The sequence below is a fragment of the Ursus americanus genome, chromosome 2 (assembly GCF_024610735.1).
Source record: "Ursus americanus isolate L20-20 chromosome 2, mUrsAme1.1.p, whole genome shotgun sequence".
Lineage (NCBI taxonomy): Eukaryota > Metazoa > Chordata > Mammalia > Carnivora > Ursidae > Ursus > Ursus americanus.
In genome coordinates, this window is record NC_142128.1 from 93,804,260 (window position 1) to 93,827,892 (window position 23,633).

At 37.9% G+C, this 23,633-nt stretch overlaps 1 protein-coding gene across 6 annotated transcripts in view; it reads right to left on the reverse strand.

The window, feature by feature from the left end:
* Window positions 1-23,633, reverse strand: part of DNM3 (dynamin 3) — a 524,707-nt gene that overhangs the window by 271,885 nt on the left and 229,189 nt on the right. For 5 of the 6 annotated variants that reach the window (XM_087858849.1, XM_045814069.2, XM_087858852.1 and 2 more), the window contains 2 exons: window positions 13,321-13,372; window positions 12,487-12,516 (listed from right to left, as the gene is read on the reverse strand). In XM_087858849.1, the coding sequence (XP_087714975.1) occupies window positions 12,487-12,516; window positions 13,321-13,372 (82 nt within the window). The remainder of the gene's footprint in view (window positions 1-12,486; window positions 12,517-13,320; window positions 13,373-23,633) is intronic. The other variant, XM_045814085.2, reaches the window with a different exon arrangement.

Below are 23,633 nucleotides of genomic sequence, written 5' to 3' on the forward strand. Positions count from 1 at the left end.
AGTATGTGGACAGCAGGAAAATAATTTCATTTTCATATAGCTAAATTAAAAAAAACCTATAAAACTATCAGAAGAAAGTATAAGCAAGATAAAATATAAATGCTGCAAAAATTGAAAAATTTGTCTAGGTCAAAATTATAACTTTTTGTTTCACAATATACAATAAAGTTAAAGTCAAGTGACAGACAAGCAGAAAATATTTGCACCATATGTAATACACAATATCCAGCCTATTAAAAAAAAAATCCTAAAACCAGTAAGAAAATAATGTAACAGTCCCTTCAAAATGGGCAAAGAGACACAGCAGACATTTCATAGAAGGGATATAAATGTCTCTTAAATATCTCATTTACTTATTTTTTAAAAGATTTTTATAATTTTTAAAAAGATTTTTATTTATTTATTTATTTGACAGAGAGAGAGAGAGAGAAAGAGAGCGAGTACAGCAGGAGGAGCAGCAGGCAGAGGGAGAAGCAGGCTCCCCGCTGAGCAAGGAGCCCGATGTGGGACTTGATCCCAAGACGCTGGCATCGGGACCTGAGCCAAAGGCAGCCGCTAAACTGACTGAGCCACCCAGGCGCCTGAGATTTTTTATTTTTAAGTAATGTCGACACCGAACGTGGGGCTCAAACTCACAACCCCAAGATCAAGAGTCACATGCTCTCCCGAATGAGCCAGCCCGGTCTCTTAAATGTTTTAAATGCTGTATAACTTATAACTTGTAATAAGTGAAATGCAAACCAAAGTAATGTATTATTGTTTTCATCAACTTATCCAAAATTATATAAAATATAATTATCCAGTGCTGGAAAGTCAGGTTCTCACATATATAGTTGTAGGGTCTATAAACTGGTTCAGCTGTTTTAGGAAAAACTGGAAACAAAACAATCCTATCCTCAGGGGGATCATTAAATTAAGAATGGCACATCTACATTGCGCAATGTACAATAACACTATAATTGGTTCCCGGCCTTTTGGCTAAGATCAAGTGTACAATAACACTATATACCCGTAAAAGTAGTTTAGTTGTCTTCTCTCTGTGTATTTACATGGACAAATCTCTAAGACATATCATTCAGTGGATAAAGTAAGTTCAAATATATTTGCTAAGCATCTCCTATACGGCAGGTTCTAAGTGTTACAGATCCATCCATGAACAAAAGAGACAAAAGTCCTTGCCTTTGTGGAGCTTATAACTATAGTGTAAAATATTTGTGATCACTTTTTAAATCACAAACTCTGTGTGTGTGTGTGTGTGTGTGTGTGTGTGTGTGTGTGTGTGTTTGGGTATATACATATGTACGTATATGTACTCTAAAATGATAAAAGAGGTTATAACTATGGAGGTGAGTGGGATGGGGTGAGAATCAAGGCTGTATCTACTTGACCAGCATTACGTAATTTTTTCACAATGAATATGTGTTCATAATATATTTCTTGTGTAACAAATGAAAATTATAGCTTCAAAATCATATACTACATTGAAACTTTGTGCTAAATTAGCTATAGGGGCACCTGGGTGGCTCAGTCAGTTAAGTGCCTGACTGTTGATTTCAGCTCAGGTCATGATCTTGGGGTCCTGAGATCAAGCCTCATGTTGGGCTCCACGCTCAGCAGGGAGTCTGCTTGCGATTCTCTCTCTCCCTTTGTCCCTCTCCTGCACATGCTCTCTCTCAAATAAATAAATAAATTAAAAAAAATAAGTTAGCTATATAGTGCACATAAGGGAAGGCTTGAACAACAACAAAAAACATTTGAGGGGCAATTTCTGTAATTTTAGAGTAAGAGCTCTGTGCTGACGAACTACTTAAGAAGTCTCTGTGGCCAAGAGACCAGATGATGAGCTAACTGGTGAGGGATGGGAATGTGAGCAACCTTACTGCAATGAAGCCATAGTAGACGGGGGTGGGACATCAGGAGCTAAGCACTGGTGCTCCCCAGGCCTGAAATCAGGAGCAGTAAGGGATAGAGAGTGGGAGGGCAGGGTGGCCAGTGCGGGGCTATCACAGGCTTGGCTGAGGAAGAAAACCAGCAACTTCTGGTGTTGGCTGAAGTAGCAACCCTTGTAGAACCCCTCTACCATTTAGGTGCCTGTGTAGGAAAATAAAGTGGAAACTTCTCTGAGATGTGGAATGGAGATTAAAGCAATGGAAACGAAAACAGGGAGAGCTACTCATTCAGAACCAAGGAAATGATACAATCCCAATGTCCATAAACACTGAAAGTAGTCATAAACAGGAAGACACTAAGATGTCATTTATCTGTTAATTCAGGGGAACATTCAGATCCAAAATTACGGTGGCTAATAAAATAATAGTGAGAGAAAATAAAATGTTTAAATGTTATAAAAATTCCAGAGAATCCAAATCAATCAGGCATTTAACTTACTGGGAATCAAACACATCATGCTTTGTTTAAAAAAAGGGGGGGGTAGAGAAAGGCAGAGGACAAAAGAGAGGGAGGAAAAAAGGGGAAGCAGGGAGGGAAGGGGTAGCTATAAGACAGCTAGCGGTAGAGAGGAAAGAGGAGAAGCACTTAGTCTGCTCAGGTGCCCTTTTCCCTGGAGAAACAAGACGAAGCTTCTACCGCCCCAAGAAAAGACCACAGCTGAAATGCGGGGCGAGATTCTGCCCATTGAAGACATTTTTCAGGGTAATTTTGAGTAGATAGGTTTTTCTCCTCACCGATTTTAAGCCCTAAACTTTCAATTAAGATGTAACTTGGCTGTAAAAATACAGGAAGGATATCTGTGTATTTTCTGGAAAAAATTATGAGCCATACATTAAATGCTATTCCAAATAAAAGTCCAGATTTTAAAAGATGCAGAACAAATTAGCACACCATATATTTCACTAAGTGTGGCTTTCACAGATTCCATTCTCTATTTTATTAAAATAAAAATGATTATATTTTATAAGCTATTGATTGGCCCCTCATTTTCATTGAATTGAAGGAAAAGAGGAAACACATTCTAACAGCTATTAGAGTTTTTCATTGTTAATCAGTGTTATGAAGTGAACATTAGTATTCCCCCAAAATATATATATTGAAACTATAACCTCCGATGGGATGGTATTAGGAGATGGGGCCTTTAGGAGGTAATTAGGGTTAAGACGAGGTCATGAGGGTAGAGCCCCCATAATGGTATTAATACCCTTATAAAAAGAGGAGGAGAGGGGCACCTGGCTGGCTCAGTTGGTAGAGCATGTGACTCTTGATCTCAGGGCCATGAGTTCAAGCCCAACATTGGGCATGGAGCCTAAATTGGAGAAAAAAAAAAAAAAAGAGGAGGAGACACAGGATCTATCCATCTCCCTTGGTGTACCAAGGAAGGCCATGTGAGAACATAACCAGGAAGAGGGTCCTCACCAAGAACTTGACCACAATGGCACCTTGGCCTCAGAACTCTAGTCCCCAGAACTGTGAAAAATAAATGTTTGCTGTTTAAGTCACCCAGTCTATGGTATTTTGTTACAGCAGCCCAAACTGACTGCCACAATCAGATTAATTTATACAAACCTAAATTCACTCTGTTTAGGATCAATCAGCTTTAGATTAAGAACAAATTTAAGGAATAAATAAAATTAACAGTGAATGGATTTAAGTGATGTGACTTGCTATAATTGGACGAGTGAGATTCTTGATGCAAGTTACAACCTGTTAGAAACAGTGGCTAAACACTACAATTAAGAGAACAAAGAGTAGAATCAAACTGCCTGGATTTGAATCCTGATGCTGTCATTTAGAAACTGTAACACTGGACACATTACTTGGTCTCTCCCTGCCTCAGCTTCCTTATCTGTAAAACGGAGATTAAGACGGAGATAATCAGAGCACCTACCTCACAGGGTTGTTGGGAGCAGTTAATGAGTTAATGCATGAAGTAGCTAAAACCAAACCTAAAACACTGTAACTAATCCATGTTAACTATCACAATTTCTAGAGAACTGATAAAAGTGGACAGCCATTCATCCCTTTACTTTTTTTTAGTAAATACAACTTTCCTACTCGGTAGATTTTGAAAATGCAAATTCCCAAATCTTAAGATGGATTTATAGCTCCACGCCATATTCATCTGTCTGTTGGTTTCCTCTCTGCCCTCCCCTGCACTCCTGCCCTCTCTTGAGGGGTGGGGTTAACACTGGGGAGAAGATTAGCCAAGGCAGAAGATGAAATGAGGAAAAAGGGAGTTTGTATATTATCACTTAAAAGTGTTCAATGTTTCCTTTTTTCCCCTCATGATGAATTATTTGTATGCAACAAACTTTAGAGAAAAATAGATAAATTCTCAAGAAGCAATCCTTAAAAAAAAAAAACCCAATTAATCAAAATGATATTTTAATGGCACCATGAAGAAGGATAGAATAGCACTGTCTTATCTCAATAATACAAGGTTATTATTTTCTCAAAACAGAATAATAAAGAAAATAGCTTTTAAAGCTCCAATGGTCCAATTTATAATTCTTGGTTTAATAAACCATTAAAGTGCATCAGCATCCTGTACGGCTAAATTCCACATAAAATATTATTATAATCAGCCATTTAAAAAAAAGAAGAAGAAGAAAAGAAAATCTGCAAGTGGCCAAAGTGTAGTGAGTTGACTACTGTCTCCCAAAATTCACATCCCTCTGGAACCTCGGAATGTGACTTTATTTGGAAATAGGGTTTTTGCAGATGTAATTAGTTAAGGTGAGGCCATGCTGGATTAGAGTGGGGCTCCAGATCCAATGCCTGGTGTCCCTAGAAGAGGAGAGGGCACAGAAACAGACACACACAGAGGGTAGGAAGCCATAAGAAGATGGAGGTGCAGACTGGAGTCATCCTGCCACAAACCAAAGAATGCCAGGAGCCGCCAGCAGCCAGGAAGAGGCAAGAAAGATTCTCTAGAACCTTCACAGGGAACATGACCCTAAAGACACTTTGATTTCAGACTTCTAGCCTTCCAGAACCAGGAGAGAATACATTTCTCTTGTTTTCTGTCACTCAGTTTATGGTTCTTTGTTGCAGCAGCCCTAGAAAACTAATACACCAAAGAAAATGGCAGTCTCAGAATTAGTTTATAAACTTAAAAATTTAAATATCAGACTAAGTGGCAACAAACAACACTATGCTCTCCTGACAGGAAAGAAGCACAGCTAGTAACGACAGATCTCATTTTACACATATGATACACGCTAAAACAGTTGTGATATATGCACATATTGGCCTGACAAGGTATATTCCCACTGACTTGAACTGTACGATTTTAGAAATGTTTCCTGAAATGCAATCCACTATATCTAATAAAAATTATATTTACATTTCTTTGCTGATAAGGGGCATCTAGGTAATGTATAAAAATAAAAATAAGCATCATACATTCTTTAAGGAATATCTTGCCACAAATCTTTGATAATTTTTAATTATTGAGTTATTTCTTCTAAAAACACAACAACAAAGCACTAAAACACCAGTATAACATTGACAGAGTTTTCATTAAAACTGGCAACCTTGAAGATCAATAGAGAGAGCAAAAATTTAATTCTTCCTACAAATAATGTTTTTTAATGTACTTTCAATTAAAAGAACTTGATAAAGAAGTGCTAAGTAGTCCTAAAAATTTATAATATCTATTTAAAAATACATTAAACTGCTTATTAGAATATTGGGGTGGAGGGTATTTTTCTTGTTCTGTATTCAGAAAGCTGTCCTCAAAAATTATGGATATGCAGAATTCATTGTTTCTTTGTAGCAATCTTCCCACTTCCAAGGGAAGGGAAGGCTCAATTAGAAAATAAAAGCAATTATCTTACTATCTTTCTTGAACACTAAAGAGTAATACAAACATACAGCAACAACAACAACAATAACAAGTACTTTATATAGGGCTTACTATCAGCCAGGCCCTGTTGTAGGTACCTAACTTGTATTATCTCATTTAATACTTACAAAAGCTTCATGAAGCAGTTACTATTTTTATCACCTTATTTAGAAACCTGAGGAACAGGAAGTTAAACAATTTGCTCCTGGCCACACAGTGGCTTCCGAATTCCAGCTCTGAAGAACCAATGTACTATGCTACCTCTCAGCTGAATATAGTCAATAGAAATGGTGCTGTTTTTTTGGTTTTTGGTTGGGTTTTTTTTTTTGTTTTGTTTTGTTTTGTTTTTGAAAGAAAGAAAGAGGAAGAGGAGGGGAAGAGAAAGTCAGAGGATGAACTGGAAAAAAATCATTAATCAGTAAAAGTGAACCACAGGGTTTTAATAATGCAGTATTAACCATGTTCTATTCCTTTAAGACAATATACCTAAGAGTCCTATCATCCAAATTAAATTGTGGTGAAGACAAACAGTGCTCAACAAAGTACCTGTAGCCATCACCTCTGACACACATCCTCCAGTGTCTATTCTCTCTTCTTCCAACAATAGCTCCGACTATTGTCAGAGGAGCCCAGCCCAGCCCCACGTCTCAGCCCACGTGACCCGGCCTAGGCCAATCAGAACACTTCATTCTCAGGCCACAGTAATTGGTTCGGAAATGAGCGCAGATCCAAGCCTGTTCAGAGAGAACCTCGGGAGTTTTTCTGAAACCTCTGGAGGAAGATTCATTTATTTCTGCTGGATTCAAAGCAGGAAATCCCCTAGGGGCTGATAGCTGTCATCTTCTGCTTGCAGACAACAATTCAAGTTTGGGAATCCAGTTGTCTGGAGACTTCTAAGTTTGGGAAAGCTAAATTTCAGACTCCAGTCTAAAGTTAGCAGTAGAAGGCACATTGATGGAAAACAAAACAGACAAGAAGCCCAGGACTGGGAGGTACCCTGATATTCAGGCTCCTGCAAGCACCTGCTCTGCTCCCTGTGTAAAGAAAAAATCTTCCTAATTGTACAATTCTTCCTGAATACTTCCTAATTGGATGCAGTCTGGGCCAATGAGCATGTCAGCTGTGTCTTCCTGCCCTAGATTCTTATAACTAAAAGAATAGATTATCAGCAATGTAATCCTCCTGGCTTCAATATATCCTACACCTTAAATCCATGAAATTTCATCCCCATTTCTCTTCAGCCACACACACCTTCTGAGGACAAACAATGTTCTACAAATATCTGCAGTTATCATTTGTCATTCCCTTCCTCTGGTGTCTGTTCCTTCTCATTCTAATAACGTCTCTGACCTTCAGGGGACATGCATTCTCTTGCCCACCTTGAGATACAATGTCCCACTCACTGACTTCAACCTCCAACCCTATCACATTTTCCCCTTCATCCTGGTATGTTAAGTCCTCTCTTATCTGAGGTTTCACTTTCTGTGGTTTTGGTTACCCGCTGTCAACTGTAGCCCAGAAGCAGACGATCCTCCGTCTGACTTATCATCACAAGGTCAGTAGTACCCCAACGCCACACCAGAGTGCCTGTGTTGTTCACCTCACTTCTCATCACATAGGCATTTTATCATCCCTTGTCAGCACGAGAAGGATGACTACAGTATAAGGTATTCTGAGAGAGACCACATCCACACGACTTTTATTACAGTATATTGCTATAATTGTTCTAATTTATTATTAGTTATTATTGTTAATCTCTTGCTGTGCCTAATTTATAAATTAAACTTTATCACAGGTATGTATGTATGGAAAAAAACATATATGTAGGGGTTGGTACTACCCACATTTCAGGCATTCACTGGGGGTCTTGGAATGTATCCCCCACAGATAAAAGGGGACTACTATACGCTTCTTCTCCAAGTTCAGTAAACTCCCCAGTGCTCTGGCTTGCTCATTTCCTTTCAGTTTTTAGTCAACACCATCTTTTGTCTTTTCTTTACCCTGGGCACAAGTTCAGATTGTATTTTTCTGTTTCCCCTGTAATTAGGTGAGGCGAAATGACTGAGTTCTGGTCAATCAATGGAACAGGAATGCAAAACATGTGTGACACTTCCAGGCTGGTCCTTAAACACTTCCCTCACTCAAGCTTCTTTCTCTTTCCCATCTGCTGGAAGAACAAAGAGGGTTCTAAAGTCCATGACTGATCATGTAAAGCAGGGAAGTCCCCCCCCACTGCCACCAGCTTCACTGGAATGGCCTTCATTGAATTAAATTGTTATTATACTAAGCTACTGAAATTCTGGGGTTGCTTGTTACTTGGTAGACCTGTCCTGACTAATGTCCTAATACATCAATCGAAACTATTCATATGAGATTATACAATCCTTTATTTCAACCTCTCTTTTCAAAACTTTAGCCCTTCTGTTCTCTTGATTTTATTTGCTGCTTCCCTGGAAAAAACCCAGCTCAGGATATCAATTCCATTGTCTGGTTTCTCAGTTTTATGCGACCTTTGAGCTGTAAGGTACAAGAGTAATGCTACCTTCTAGCTGTAGAGTAGAAGAGTAATTCACGAGACCAAAAGGACTAGTGCAGCCTCAGGTGATCCCCAGTATCACACAGGACCTTCTACCACTCCACGTATTTTGACAACTTCCTCAGTGTCTCTTGAACTCTAGGAAACATCTATTACTAATTAGCCATTCCCTCCTTGAAATAATCTCTTCCCTTGGCTCTCACTGTACTACTACTCTCCAAGTTTTCCTACCTCTCTTTCACTTCTGAGACTCCTTTTTCAGTTCCTCATTCTGACCCAACTCTTATTTCTCCATTATCCTTTAAATCCTGTATTTTCTTCCATGCTTTTACCCTTGGAGGCAATTTCATATTCTCCCTTGACTTCAACTACCATGTATATATTGACGGCTGTAAAACATATCTCCAGTCTAGACAAGTCTTGAACCTCAACTCTACTGACATCTCAATAGGCACAAAAAATGTATCTGAAACTGAAATCACCACCTTCTCCCATCTCCCCTGAAATCTGCTTCTCCTTCTCCTGCATTCCCTTTGTCAGTGGATCCCCTTAGCCATAGCCTGGAAAGATAACCCTCCTCCCAACTCCACAACTGTTTATAACTCTTCCCACCTTCTAAATGTATTTTGGATCTGTCCCCTTCTACATACCTGTTGCTTACCAACATTTGTATTTTACCTGAAGTACTTCAAAAACATCTTCACTAATTTCCACATCTCTAGTTTTACTCCTCCAAATCATCCCATGTGACTGACACATGGATCTTTCCACCATACAAGTCAAATGATATCCCTTCCCAATTGGAAACCCTTCAATGGCTCCCTACTACCTTTGGAATAAATAGTTCTCTGTCTCTCCTCAACTCTAGACACTTTTATTCAACATCCCTGTGGACATTTTTACTCCTGTCTCCCACGGTGACTCATACGCAACATATCTACCCTTCCTAACTGAATCCAAATCTGAGTTTCTCACTATATTTGTTTCTTCATGAAGAGCACCACTATATCACCTGTGCCTAAATCAGGTATCTAAACAGCGTTGCTGACCATGCCCAGCCCTCTCCTCAACATCCGGTTCATCACAAACCCTCCTGAATGCATCGCTTCTCCTCAAATCCAGCACAAACAGCCATGCCCAGGTCATCACAATCTCTTGTCTGCGATAGCCAGCTCACTCGTCTCCTTTTTCTAACCTTGTCCGCCCTTCAGAACCTCTCACCTATAGGCAGAATGATCTTGCTAAAATGTTATGATTGTGCTTAAAACCTTGCAGTGATACCCCATGGCTTTCTGCATCACACACATAAAAAATAAATAGCTTTAATGGAGCTTAGGTCTTAGTAAAGGAAGATGAAAAAATAAATAAACAAGGTAAGAAGATAGTAGATAATATCAAGACATTAGGGAGGGAACATGATTTTAGATCTGATGGTCAGGGCCAGTCTATCCCAGAAGTGACATTTCAGAGACCTGAAGGATTAGAAGGAGCTAGCCTTGAAAAAGGAGGCGGACTTCAATTTGCTTACTTACCATCATCCCCACTGGGCTGTGAGGTCCCCGAGGACAGGACCCATGATGTATTCATCATCCTGTTCTAAACATCTACCACAGTTTTTCATACTCTTAGGTTTTGAATACATATTTGATAAGTGAAGGGATGAATGAAGGTTACATTTAAATTACTGGGCGGTGCAACTTTCAACTAATTGTGTGCTCACATTCTTTGGGGCAAATGTTGACACCAATTGTAGAACTTTCAAGCTGACAAACTTCTAGGCAGCCAAAAATGAATGGGATTGTCTTTAAAGAGAAGTTTTGCTTTCCTTAATTCCTTCCAAAATATTTCAGAGCAGACTCTGTATGGCAGAGTCTCCTACAACCAGGAGCCCTAAGGGAATATCAGAATGGATGAACCACCTATAGGGATAGTACAGGGTATTTCAGCCCCGCCAACCATAAAAGTCAGCATCAGTTAACAGACTAGGCTCCAAGGGTCCCCGGCTTTGAGCTTCTTAATAGGCAAAAACTTTTTATACAAATTCAAATCAACCTCAGACATTCAGATTCATAAAGAAAATTGTTTCAGTAATTATAGTTCATTCCTGCTAAGCTGCAAAAAACAATAAAAAATTCCCTAAAATATACTGTATTGCATGTAATTACTGAATTTGATCCTGTAATATAAGATATTCAGGTTCATAACCTCTTACTTGCGAAGTAAAAGATTTTTGTTTTAAAACAAACAAATAGGGGCACCTGGGGGGCTCAGTCAGTTAAGTCGCCGACTCTTGATTTCGACTCAGGTCATGACCTCAGGGTCCTGAGATTGAGCCCTGAGTCAGGCTCTGAGCTGGGCCTGGAACCTGCTTAACATTTTCTCTCTCCCGCTCCCTTTGCCCTTCCCCGACCTCTCCCCCGCCCCCGTCTAAAAAAATTAAAAGTGAATAAAACAAACAAAACAAAAATTTTGCACCAAAATCTAACCCAACATGAAAATGTTTATCTCTCATTTAATATACTTAGTGTGACTGTTCATTTGTTTTACTGCAGAAACATAACATGTTTAATTAATGGGTGTTGCCTCTGACCCCACAGGAACATTGGGTAATATATGATGTATGCAATATACTTTTTTTCCAAAATCCAAAAAGTTCTGACGTGAAAGGCACATCTGGCCCCAAGGGTTTTCGGTAGGGATCTGTATTCTATTATAAGACTCACCCAATTCTATTATCTTGAATTTTAAGACTTACATAATGTGTGGGCTTTGAAGTACTCAGCAAAAGTAAAGTCACAGAAATACAATTAGCATTATTTCAGCATTTGGAAGCAATATATAATTAAAAACTGTTCTGAATTTCCTTTCAGATCTGATTTAAAATATGCATTTATGCCACTATACTATTGCTTTTCCAATAAGTATAAACTTCTATGAGCTAAAGCTTCTGACCATGAGGAAAGTTTTATAAATAAATCCGTTACACATCAAGCCTTAATCTGGGCATTGCAATCTTCAGAATAATTTGCCATACCTTCTAATTTTCCCAAATGTTTCATGGTTCTCATTTTATAACTTTAATTCTCTTATATTTTATATTTTTTCTCCCAAAAGTTTCAAGAACAGCACCTACCTGCTGAGAGCAAGGTAAATACTGTTTGCAAGGCATAAGTACCAGTACCCATAAGTACCAGTACCCAGCTACAAACCTCATTATGTAAATTATTTCTGATTCTCACAATCATCCTACAGATACATTTTCATTCTTCTCATCATACAACTGAGCAAACTCAGGTTCAATTTGTTCCAGGTCACATGGCTACTAAATGACAGAGCAGAATTTGAACCCAGGAATGTCTAGTTTCAAAGACTGTTTCTTCCAAAACATCATGAGGCAAATAATTGGCCCATGCTCCAATCTCATTCTCAACTTGAGCACGATTGGAAGAAAGACTTTAAGGCTGCTTCATCTGTGGTAAAAATGAGAGTGTAATGTTTTTTGCTTTTTTGGGTTTTTTTAATGCCTATGCCAGTAATTTGACAGTATCTTTACACTTCCATAAAGTGAAGATATAGTATCTGATTTTAAAAGATTTAACTTTAAAGCCATGTAAGATAGCAATTGATGTAATTTGGGTTTTGTTTTATTTTTTTAATAAATACAAATAATTGTAATTGAGTAGGCTTATCAACAAATACATCAAAATCAGATGTTTAATATTCACCCACCTTTTAGAAGCACCAACTACATTTATTGGAAATATTATCATACAAGTTGTAGAGAAAGGCTTACACCTTGTAACAACATAGCATAAAGGGACAGAGATGAAGATCATTAATGATTTTAATTATTTTAAGGCCCATTAAAATTAGAGAAATATCAAAGCACCCACAGTGTTAAGGGTTTATTATTACAGCATTTTAGAGTTTACTAGTTCATACCTTTCAATCACAGCAAGTTATTAGCAGTGAAGGGATGAACCCTCTTAAGAGGATTTTTATTTCAATGATACAGTGTTACGGACAAGACAACCTAAGTTTAAAAAAATTAGTAGCAAGCGCTAGTTGAGTTAATCAGTTAAAGACAAACTGTGCCCTTGGGAAGCTAAATGAAAAAGCAACAGTAAAGCTTACAGAACTTAGCTCGTACAATTTGCCTTGAAGGCGGAAGATTGGTTCCCTGAAATAGCAAAGAATTATATGCTTTAGTTCAGAAAAAAGTTTTTAAAATAAAGTCTGTTATTACCTCTTCTCCTTTCAAAACAATGGAAAAATTTCTAGAGCAGAGGTTTCAATTTGTTCAATAATTGTACCTCTGAATTTTAAAAAAAACTATAAAATCATCATTGTTTTGACTTGAAAAGAAATAACAATGCAAATATTCATTATCACATAAAACATAAAAGAAACAGCAAACTGTCAGAGTTAATGCAATCTCTGCAGAGCGCTATTAGTCAGAGACAGCCGGTCAGCCCAAAACACAAAAACTCAAGAGATCAGATCTTCTTAGGAATTAACATCTTCATTCACCAACAGGAATTTGGTGTGGCAGAGATTAAATCCAACACCTGCCTTCTTTATGAGCTGTCCCTTCACTGTTACCAAGCTGTGCAAATGTGTGAACTAGTCAGCAGCACCAGGAGCTCATGCAACTACTCACCATATTTTAACCTTGAACTGACTCACAGATTCGATGTTAAATCAAATTTAGGGGTAACATAAGCAAGCAAAGTAGGACACAAGGAGGCAATTTTGAAAAGCAGAGCAAATAGCAGAAAAGTTATTTAAAATAAATCGACAAAGTTAAATGCATAAAAGAGAAAAAAAATGCAATGCACTCCAAAAACCTTACAAGCAAAAACAAAACAAAAGGCTGCATTTTCAGCAAAATTTGCACATGATTAATTTGCATTAAAAAATAATCAAGCGACTGAGTTCAAATTCTTTGGGGCATGCATGCACTGATTATTTTTAAAATTCCTACCTGATTTCCAATTGTGTTTTTCTTGTGAACCTGACTGCTCCTCTGCTGAGCACTGAGAAAAGCAAAGGAAACCAGCACTGAAGAAACTCGTTAAGACTTTTTTTGGAACAAGTAACACATATTAAAATATATACAGGCTTTCAAAATGTATCAACAACTGAGGAAGAGCAAATAACAAATATCAAGGCCAGTTTAATTCTGGAAGCAAAACCAACTCAGGGGAATTAGTACCAATTAACCAACCCAAACCAAAAACATAACATCACGGGGTAAAAAGCTGTATTGCTACATTAATCACATGAGTCTGGGCAAGTATTTGTGATGTCCTAGTAGATATAGAGAATAGTTGCACTGAAAATTAACAGTTAACATTGATTGAGTATATGTTCTAAGAAGTGTTTTACAGGTATTAGTGATTTTGTTGTAAATTTTTATTTTAACTCCATGAAGTAGTTACTATGATTCTTCTCATTTTACAGGCAGATAGAATGAGTCACAGAGAAGCAAAGTAGCTTTCCCAAAGTTACTCAGCTAATAAGTGGTAGTACCAAGTAGTCTGATTCCAGATCCCAAACTCTTTGTAATAGTAATCTCACAGCTTTGAATTCTACTACATTCTGACAACTCCTAGAGTGATCTCCAGCTTGGACCTATTTCCCTAATCCCAGACTCAAATGTTTTTGACAACTCACTCTCTCCACTTGGATGTATCTAATGGGCATCTCAAATTTAATATGCCAAAACTGAACTTGTGATCTCCTCCTTAAAACCTGCTCCACCACAGTTTTCCCCTCTTCAATTAGTAGCAATTCCATATTTCCAAGTGCTTTAGCCAAAATCCTTGAGTTGTCCCTCTCACACACACTCCACATCCAATCATGAACAAATGCTATTGCCACTACTCTCTAAGATGTATTTAAAATTCAGGGCACCTGGGTGGCTCAGTCGGTTAAGTGTCCGACTCTTGGTTTTGGCTCAGGTCATGATCTCAGGGTGGTGAGATCGAGCCCCACACCAGTCTCCATGCTCAGTGGGGAGTCTGCTGGAGATTCTCTCTCTACCTCTCTTCCCCTCCCCCAACTCATGCACACATTCTCTCTCTCTCTCTCAAGTAAATAAATCTTTAAAATAAAATAAAATGTATTTAAAATTCAACATCTTGGGGTGCCTGGCTGGCTCAGTCGGTGGACCATGCAACTCTTGATCTCCGGATTGTAGGTTCAAACTGCATGTTGGGTAGGAATTGCTTAAAGATAAAATCTTTTTAAAAAATACATTAATTAATTTAATTAAATAAAATTCAACATCTTTTTATCACCCCCATGACTACCACATTGATCCAAGCCATGGTTATCTCTTATTTGTATTGTTATCACTTACTCTGGTCTCTGTTTCCACACTTGTCCCCCTAACATCAATTCTCAACACAGAGGCCAAAGTGATCCTTTTAAAAAGGGGTTCCTTGCCATTCTTCTGCTCAAAACATTCTATACTACTATGCAATACCATTCTACTCAGGGCAAAAGACCTTACAATGGCCCACTGGCCCTACTCAACTGTACCACCCTCTGACTCTTTGAATCATCTACTCTCTCCACCTTGTTCACTGGAGAGATCCAGCCACAATGACTCCTTTCTTTTTTTTTTCGAACCTTCCAAGCACGACCCCATCTCAAAGCCTTTCTGCCGCTACCTGTTCCCTCTGCCTAGAATACTCATCCCCCATACAACTGCGTGGCTCTCGACATCACCTTCTTCAAATCTTTGTTCAAATTTATCTTTTCAATGACACCTACCATGATGACCCTATTCAAAATCACATCCCTCCCTTCCTCCAGAACTTTCATCCGCTTTATACTGTTCTATTTTTCTCTATGGCACGTTACACCTTCACACATACTACGTAGTTTACTGAATTTTGTGTATATCTACTTTCTGTCTTATTCCATTAGAACATAAGCTCCTTGTGAGCAGGGGATTTTGTCTGTTCCATGTCCCCAGGGCCTAGAAACTACTCGGCACATAGTTGGTTTCAATGAGTATCTGTTGAATGAAAAGTCCAATGAGACTGATATTATTATAACACAAGCTCAGAGGGAGTAAGGGCCAGATATGACTCCAGCAATTTAACCCGGAGCCCAGATATTTATGTGCTATGTTCCTCTATCTTTCAAAAGGATGAAGGCTTTCTTTCAGTGGATCCAGGAGTAAACACCTACTGACACAAGAAAACACAAGTCACTGGTAATTTGGAAAAGCAATCCTGAACCCTCTCACTAGTTGTTTAATAGTTTATAGAAGCCATTTTAGAAATTAATGAAATCGTCTAAAATAGAGAAAACGTACATTAAAGTCATCAATCAACCATTTAAAGTGATGGGATGTTGTGGTTCAGTAGCACATCACAAATCACACACTTAGAGCAGCTGTTCAAAATAGCAATCTTTTGTAATCTACCGTGATGTATTTAGGTGCTTCTCTTCATTCGGTCTCAGGAAGAAACATACGCTACATTCAAATGAGGTTGGGGAAAGCATGAGTAGTAAAAGGGCACACAGTATTTGATAACTAAAGATACTCTGTGTACATTTTTTTGTTTGGTTTTTCAATTTGCTAATTTCAGGGTTTGAGCTTCTCCGTTCCTCATTGTTTGTTGTTATTTTTCTAGTTTTTAGTTAATTGCTTGCTTCCCTAATCACTATGAAATTCATTTCTCTCCAACCATTTCTTTACATAATCCAAATCTACATTACTCAGGTTTTTGTGATGAGGTTATAAATGAGATAAAGTTTGTGTTAGATTGTGGCTAGGGGTCTGATGCACCCATGCTGCCCTCTGGCTGCCCACCATGCCCGGAACCATGGAGTGTGTCTAAAGTATTTCTCCTCTGGGGCTTCATATCTTGGCCATCCTTTCTTTCTCCAGGGCCTGCAGGTTCCTCCTCTTCAGGGAAGAACTGGGACCAGCTACACTTGTACTGTGATCATGCCACCTTCATGGCTATGGTCATCCTTTCCAAGTACCATAATTGTTGTTTAGGGTTTTCTTAAGGGGAAATGTTTTAAAATAAAGCACTTACTAGTAGTGATAATTTCAAACTATGGTAGACCCACAGGTGTTTAAAGCAGGAAAACTGTTGGGGACCCTTGAACTATATGTATATTCCCTAAAATCACAAAATAGCAGAACATAAAGCAAAAGACAGAGATTGATGATAACTCCCTGTGCTACCTTAAGCAAAGAATATGGCCCATACAGACCTCAGTGCCTTATCTATAAAGTGTGAGTGTGTGTGTATGTGTGTGTCTGTGTGTATGTGTGTGTAGACAGAGAGACAGAGACAAGGGGTGGGGGACTAGCTTACCTATTTCTTAGGTTCCTCTTAGATCCAAGATTCCTTGAGATGCAAAGTTATTCTCAGAAGCTTATGACCTACACTATGTAAAGAGACTTTCCACTGACAGAATCTTCATCTACAAAATAATCATTTTTAGGATCTACCATATTCTAAGAATATGCAGGAAGAAAAAGAGATTTTATTTTATAATCCAATATCAAGAATTAGTATTAAAACAAATACTATGGGGCAACTGGGTGGCACAGTCAGTTGAGCATCTGACTCTTGGTTTCAGTTCAGGTCATGATCTCAGGGTTGTGCAATTGAGCCCCACATGGGGCTCAGCACTGAGCACAGAGTCTGCTTCAGATTCACTCTCTCCCTCTCCCTCTTCCCTCCCACTCATGCACTCTCTCTCAAATAAATAATAAATAAATCTTTTTTTAAAAACCCAAATACTAAATAAACTTTACTTCTGACCGAAAAAATAATCTTTTCATAGCAACTGGCCCCATAAAGACAAGGCTACTTATGAAGATGCATTTAGATACTTGAAGTTACTACATAAGCAACATAATAAAAAATAAACTTCTAGTTAGAAAACATTCTTTATCATAATTCTTATATATGCAATGATGATTGTACTAACAGTATTTTAAAATATTTATTTAAAAATGGGAGGACTTCTAGGAAGATAACAGAAGAGGAGGATCCTAAGCTTACTTGATCCAATGAACATATCTAGATAACAGCCACATCAGTGCAACCAAAGCAGAAAATGACCCAAAGAGTGGCAGAATAGACTTTCCACAGTTAATGATACAGAGGAGGTCACATCAAAAAAGGTCAGAGTGGCAAAGGTGGTGGGGAACCAAACTCCTGGTGAGACCAACCACAAATGGGAGGGACACCACAAGCATGGGGAAGACCTCATACCAGGCACCCCAGGCACAAGGGACCTGCACTAATAATACAAGTCCCCATAACACTTGGCTTTGAAAACCTTTGGAGCTTAACTTCATGAGTTTTTTACAACCAGTGGGGCTTAACTCTGGTACTTTAAAAATTGGCAGGCTCCACCCTGGGAGATGTAGAGAGGGACAAGAAAATGAGTCCCTGCCATTAATGAGATAGTACAGCAAATAATCCCACCTAGATACAGCACAGAAGCAGCAGTTTGAAAAGCACATGGGGTATACGGGAAGGAGATTTATTTACTAATTTCAGAATGCATGCTAGAGGGGCAAAGATCATTAGGAGAATTCTCCAAGACTAAAAGAGCTGACAAGTGCCATTTCTTCCCATGCACCCACCCCCACCCCAAGCCTAGATAGCCAGATACCTGTGGAAAGCAGCTTCAATACCCTCCACCTATCTTATTGATGCTGTGCACCCCACCCCCACATTCTCCGCAGATTCACCCCATCTAACCTGCCCCACTCTGCAGGAGTCCCCTCAAAGTGGCTCCTATTGTATCTCATCCTGCAAGCAGTCCCAACAGGAACTGACACCACTCCAAGGTGACTCCTATCCTGATGAGAGGGGAAAATAACCACACACACCAACTACACTGCATCCCAGTCACTTATAACTGGCAGTGCAAAGAGAGCGCCCTGTTGATCAGTGCATTTGCAGCCCCAGCAGACAGTATGGGGGCAGGTATTTTGGTCTAACTGCCAGCCCCACCCACCAACAAAAACCCCACGGGAGGCAGCACAGGGAGAGAGCCCTGCAGTTTGGGGTCACTTTGCACCCCTGACAAATAGGCTGAGGGCAGGCCTTTAGTCTGACTGCCCCATTACCCAACTACAAGCCCACAGGGGCCCCTGGCTGGCCCTTTAACAGCAGAGGGACTAAATCTTGCCCAGAACAGGTAAAGTGAGACATTGCAGCTGACTAGACTGAAGGCAAAGAAGGCTTAGCCACAACAGTAGGATACATGAAATCCACACAGGAGACACCCCTGAAGTGCCTGGTTCTGGTGAACAGAGGACCTTGTGCTACAGGGCACCACAGGATCTCTTCCTCATAAAACCATTACTTGCAAGATCTGGGAGACAAAACTGCTTTTCCTAATACATAGAAACAAACACAGACAAAATGAGGAGATGGAGGAATACGTCACAAATTAAAGAATAGACAAAACCACCGCAATAGAGCTAAATGAAACAAAGACAAGAATATGCCTGATTTAAAAAAAAAATCAAAGTAATGGTCATAAAGATACTTACTGGACTTGAGAAAAGAATGGAGGATCTCAGTGAGACCTTCAACAAAAAGACAGAAAATATAAAAAAGAACCAATCAGAGATGAAGAACTCAATAAATGAAATTAAAAATACACTAGAGGAATCAACAGTTGATTTGAGGAGGCTAAAGAATGGATCAGCAAGCTGAAAGACAGAGTACGGGAAAGAGACCAAACTGAACAGCAAAAAGAAAAAAAATTAATGAAAACATGAGAATAGGTTAAGGGAACTCAGCAACATTATCAAGCATAATAACATTTGCATTATAGGGATCCCGGAAGGAGAAGAAAAGGGAGCAGAAAATTTATTTGAAGAAATAATAGCTGAAAACTTCCCTAATCTGTGGAAAGAAACAGGAGGCACAGAGAGCTCCCAATAAAATCAACCCAAGAAGGCCCACCTGAAGACACATAATAATTAAAATGGCAAAAAGCAGTGATAAAGAAAGAAGTTTAAACGTAGCAAGAGAAAAGAAGACAGTTACATACAAGGGAAACCCCATAAGGCCATGAGCTGATTTTTCAGCAGAAACTTTGCAGGGCAGAAGAGAGTGGCATGATATATTCAAAGTGCTGAAAGGAAAAAACCTGCAACCAAACATACTCTACTCAGCAAGGCAATCATTCAGAATAGAAGGAGAGATAAAGAACTTCCCAGACAACAAAAGTCAAAGGAGTTCATCACTACTAAACCAGCCTTACAAGAAACATTAAAGGGAATCCTTTCAGTGGAAAGAAAAGGCCATACTCAAGAGTAAGAAAATTGTGAAAGGAAAAAATTTCACAGTTAAATACAAACATGATAAAAGTATTAGATTAATCACTTATAAAACCACTATGGAGGTTAAAGCACAAAAGCATTAAAATCAGCTATAGCTATAAAAATCAGTCAAGAGAGTCACAAAATAAGAGGATGTGAGCTATAACATCATATACACGAAACAAAGGAGGGAGAAGAAAAATTTAGTGCTTTTAGGTTGGCTTCAAACTTAAATGACCATCAACTTAATATAGACTGCTATATCCATAGGATGTTATATATGAGCCTAAGGGTAACCACAAATTAAAAACCTGTAACAGACATGCAAAAAAATAAAGAGAAGGCAATCCAAGCATATCACTAAAGAAAGACATAAAACCATAAGGGAAGAGAGCAAGAGAAGTAAGGAACAGGGAAGAACTACAAAAAGAACCATAAAAAAGTAATAAAATGGGAATAAGTGCATACCAATCAATAATTGCTTTGAATGTAAATGGACTAAATGCTCCAATAAAAAGACACTGGGTGACAGATGGATAAAAAAAAGTAAGACCCATCTATGGGCTACCTATAAGAAACTCACTTCAGACCTAAAGATACATGCAGATTGAAAGTGAAGGGATGGAAAAAGCATTTACCATGCAAATGGAAGCAAAAAGAAAGCTGGGATAGCAATATTTTTATCAGACAATATAGATATTAAAACAAAGACTATAATAAGAGACAAAGAAAGATATTACATAATGATAAAGGCAACAATCCAACACAGGAAAACTAAATACATAAAGCAATCATTAACAGACATAAAGGAAGAAACTGACAGTAATACAAAAATAGTAGTGAATTTTAATACCCCATTAAAATATATGGATAGATCATCCAGGCAGAATATCAACAAGGAAACAGTGTCTTTGAGTGACACAATAAACCAAATGGATCTAACAGATAAATTTGAACATTCTATCCAAAAACAGTAGAATACATAATCTTTTCAAGTGTACACAAAACATTCCTCAGAATAGATCACATATTAGGCCACAAAACAAGGCTCAACAAATTCAAAAAGATTGAAATCATACCATGGATCTTTTCTGACCACAATGGTATGAAAATATAAGCCATTCACAAGAAAAAAAGAGTGGAAAGAACACAAATACATGGAGGCTAAATAACATGCTACTAAACAATGAATGTGTCAACCAAGAAATCAAAGTGGAAATAAAAAATACATGGAGAGAAATGAAAATGAAAACACAATTGTCCAAAATCTTTGCGATGCAGCATAAGCTGTTCAGAGAAGGATGATTATAGCAATCAGGCTTACCTCAAGAAGCAAGAAAAATCTCAAATAAGCAACCTAACGTTACACCTATAGGAGCTAAAAAAAGGAAAACAGAGCCCAAAGCCAGTAGAAGGAAGGAAATAATAAAAATTAGAGCAGAAACAAATGAAATAGAGACTAAAAAAAAAAAACAATAAAACAGATTAATGAAACCAGAAACTGGTTCTTGGAAAAAAATCAACAAAATTCTTTATCTTTAGCCAAACTCATCAAGAAAAAGAGAGAGGTTTCAAATAAATAAAATCAGAAATGAAGGAGGAGAAATGATAATCCACACCACAGAAATAGAAAGGATTACAAGAGAATATTATGAAAAAATTATATGCCAACAAATCGGACAACCTACAATGAATGGATAAATTCCTAGAAACATGTAACCTTCCAAAACTGAATCAGGAAGAAACAAAATTAGAACAGACCCATTACCAGCAGTGAAACTGAATCAGTAATAAAAAAATAAATAAAAAAAAAAACTCCAAACAAACAAAAGTCCAAGACCAGATGGCATCATAGATGAATTCTACCAAATATTTAAAGTAGAGCTAATACCTATTCTTCTTAAAATATTCCAAGTAATAGAAGAGGAAGGAAAGCATCCAAATTCATTCTGAGGCCAGCATTACCCTGATACTAAAACTAGATAAAGATACTACAAAAAAAGAAAACCACAGGCCAATATCTCTGATGAACACAGATGCAGAAATCCTCAACAAAATCTTAGCAAAACAAACCTAACAAAACATTAAAAGATCATTCACCATGATCAAGTGGGATTTATTCCAGGGATGCAAGAGTGGTTCAATATTTGCAAGTCAATCAACACAGTACATCACACTGACAAGAGAAAAGAGACAAACCACATAATCACCTCACTAGATGCAGAAAAAGCATTTGACAAACTACAACATCCATTCATGCTAAAAACTCTCAACAAAGCAGATGTAAAGGGAACATACCCCAACATAATAGTGGCCTTATATGAAAAACACATAGCTAACATCATAGTCAGTGGTGAAAAAACAAGAGCTTGTCTTCTAAGAACAGGAACAAAATCAAGATGTCGACTCTCAGCAATCAGAGAAGAAAAGGAAGTAAAAGGCATCCAAATTGGTAAGGAAGAAATAAAACTGTCACTATTTGCAGATGACATGATACTTTATATAGAAAACCTGAAAGAATCCACCAAAAAACCACTAGAACTAATACATGAATTCAACAGTCTCAGGATACAAAATTAATATATGGAAATCTGTTGTGTTTCTATATGCTAATAATGAAATAGCACAAAGAGAAATTAAGAAAACAAGCCCATTTACAATTGCTCCAAAAAGAATAAAATACCGGGGTGTCTAGGTGGCTCAGTCAGTTAAGCTTCTGACTCTTGATATGATCTCAGGGTGGAGGCATGGAGGCTGCTTAAGATTCCTTCTCTCCCTCTGCTCCTCCCACCCCCCACAAAAAATAAAAAATAAAATTAAATACCTAAGAATAAAAAACCAAGGTGATGCTCATGGATTGGAAGAACCAATATTAGTAAAATGTCCATACTACCCAAAGCAATCTACAGATTTCATGCAATCTCTATCAAAATACCAACAGCATTTTTCACAGAACTAGAACAAATGACACTAACATTTGTATGAAATCACAAAGACCCCAAATAGCCAAAGCAATCTTCAGAAAGAAAAACAAAGCTAGAGACATCACAACCCTAGGTTTTAAGATATACTACAAAGCTGTAGAAATCAAAACAGTACAGTACAGGGACAAAAACAGACACATAGATCAATGGAACAGAAAAGAGAGCCCAGAAATAAACCTATGCTTTTATTGTCAATTAATCCACAAGGAGGAAAGAATATACAATGGGGAAAAGATAGTCTCTTCAACAAATGGCATTGGGAAAACTGGAGAGCTACATATAAAAGAATGAAACTATACCATTTTCTTACATCATACACAAAAATAAACTCAAAATGGTTTAAAGACCTACATGTGAGACCTGAAACCATAAAATTCCTAGAAAAAAAACATAGGATGTAATTTATTTGATATTACATAATTAAGCTATTGGGACTATGCACAGCAAAGGAATCCATCAACAAAATGAAAAGAAAAACTACTGAATGGGAGGAGATACTGCAAATGATTTATCCGATTAGGGGTACATATACAAAATATATAAAGAATTTATACAACTCAACACCCAAAAACCAAATAATCCAATTTAAAAATGGAAAGAAGACCTGATTAGACATTTTTCCAAAGATATACAGATAGCCAACAGACACATGAAAAGATGTTCAAGATCACTAATCATCAGGGAAATGCAAATCAAAACCACAATGTGGTATCACCTCACACCCGTCAGAATGGCTAAAATCAGAAACAGAAGAAATAACAAGTGCTGGCAAAGATGAAGAGAAAAAGGAAACCTCATGCACTGTTGGTGGGAATGCAACCTGGTACAGCCACTGAGGAAAACAGTATGGAGGTTCCTTAAAATTTTAAAATAGAATTACCATATGATCCAGTAATTCCACTAAAGGGTATTTACCCAACAAAAATGAAAAGACAATTTGAAAAGACATACATACCTTTATGTTTATTTCAGCATTATTTACAA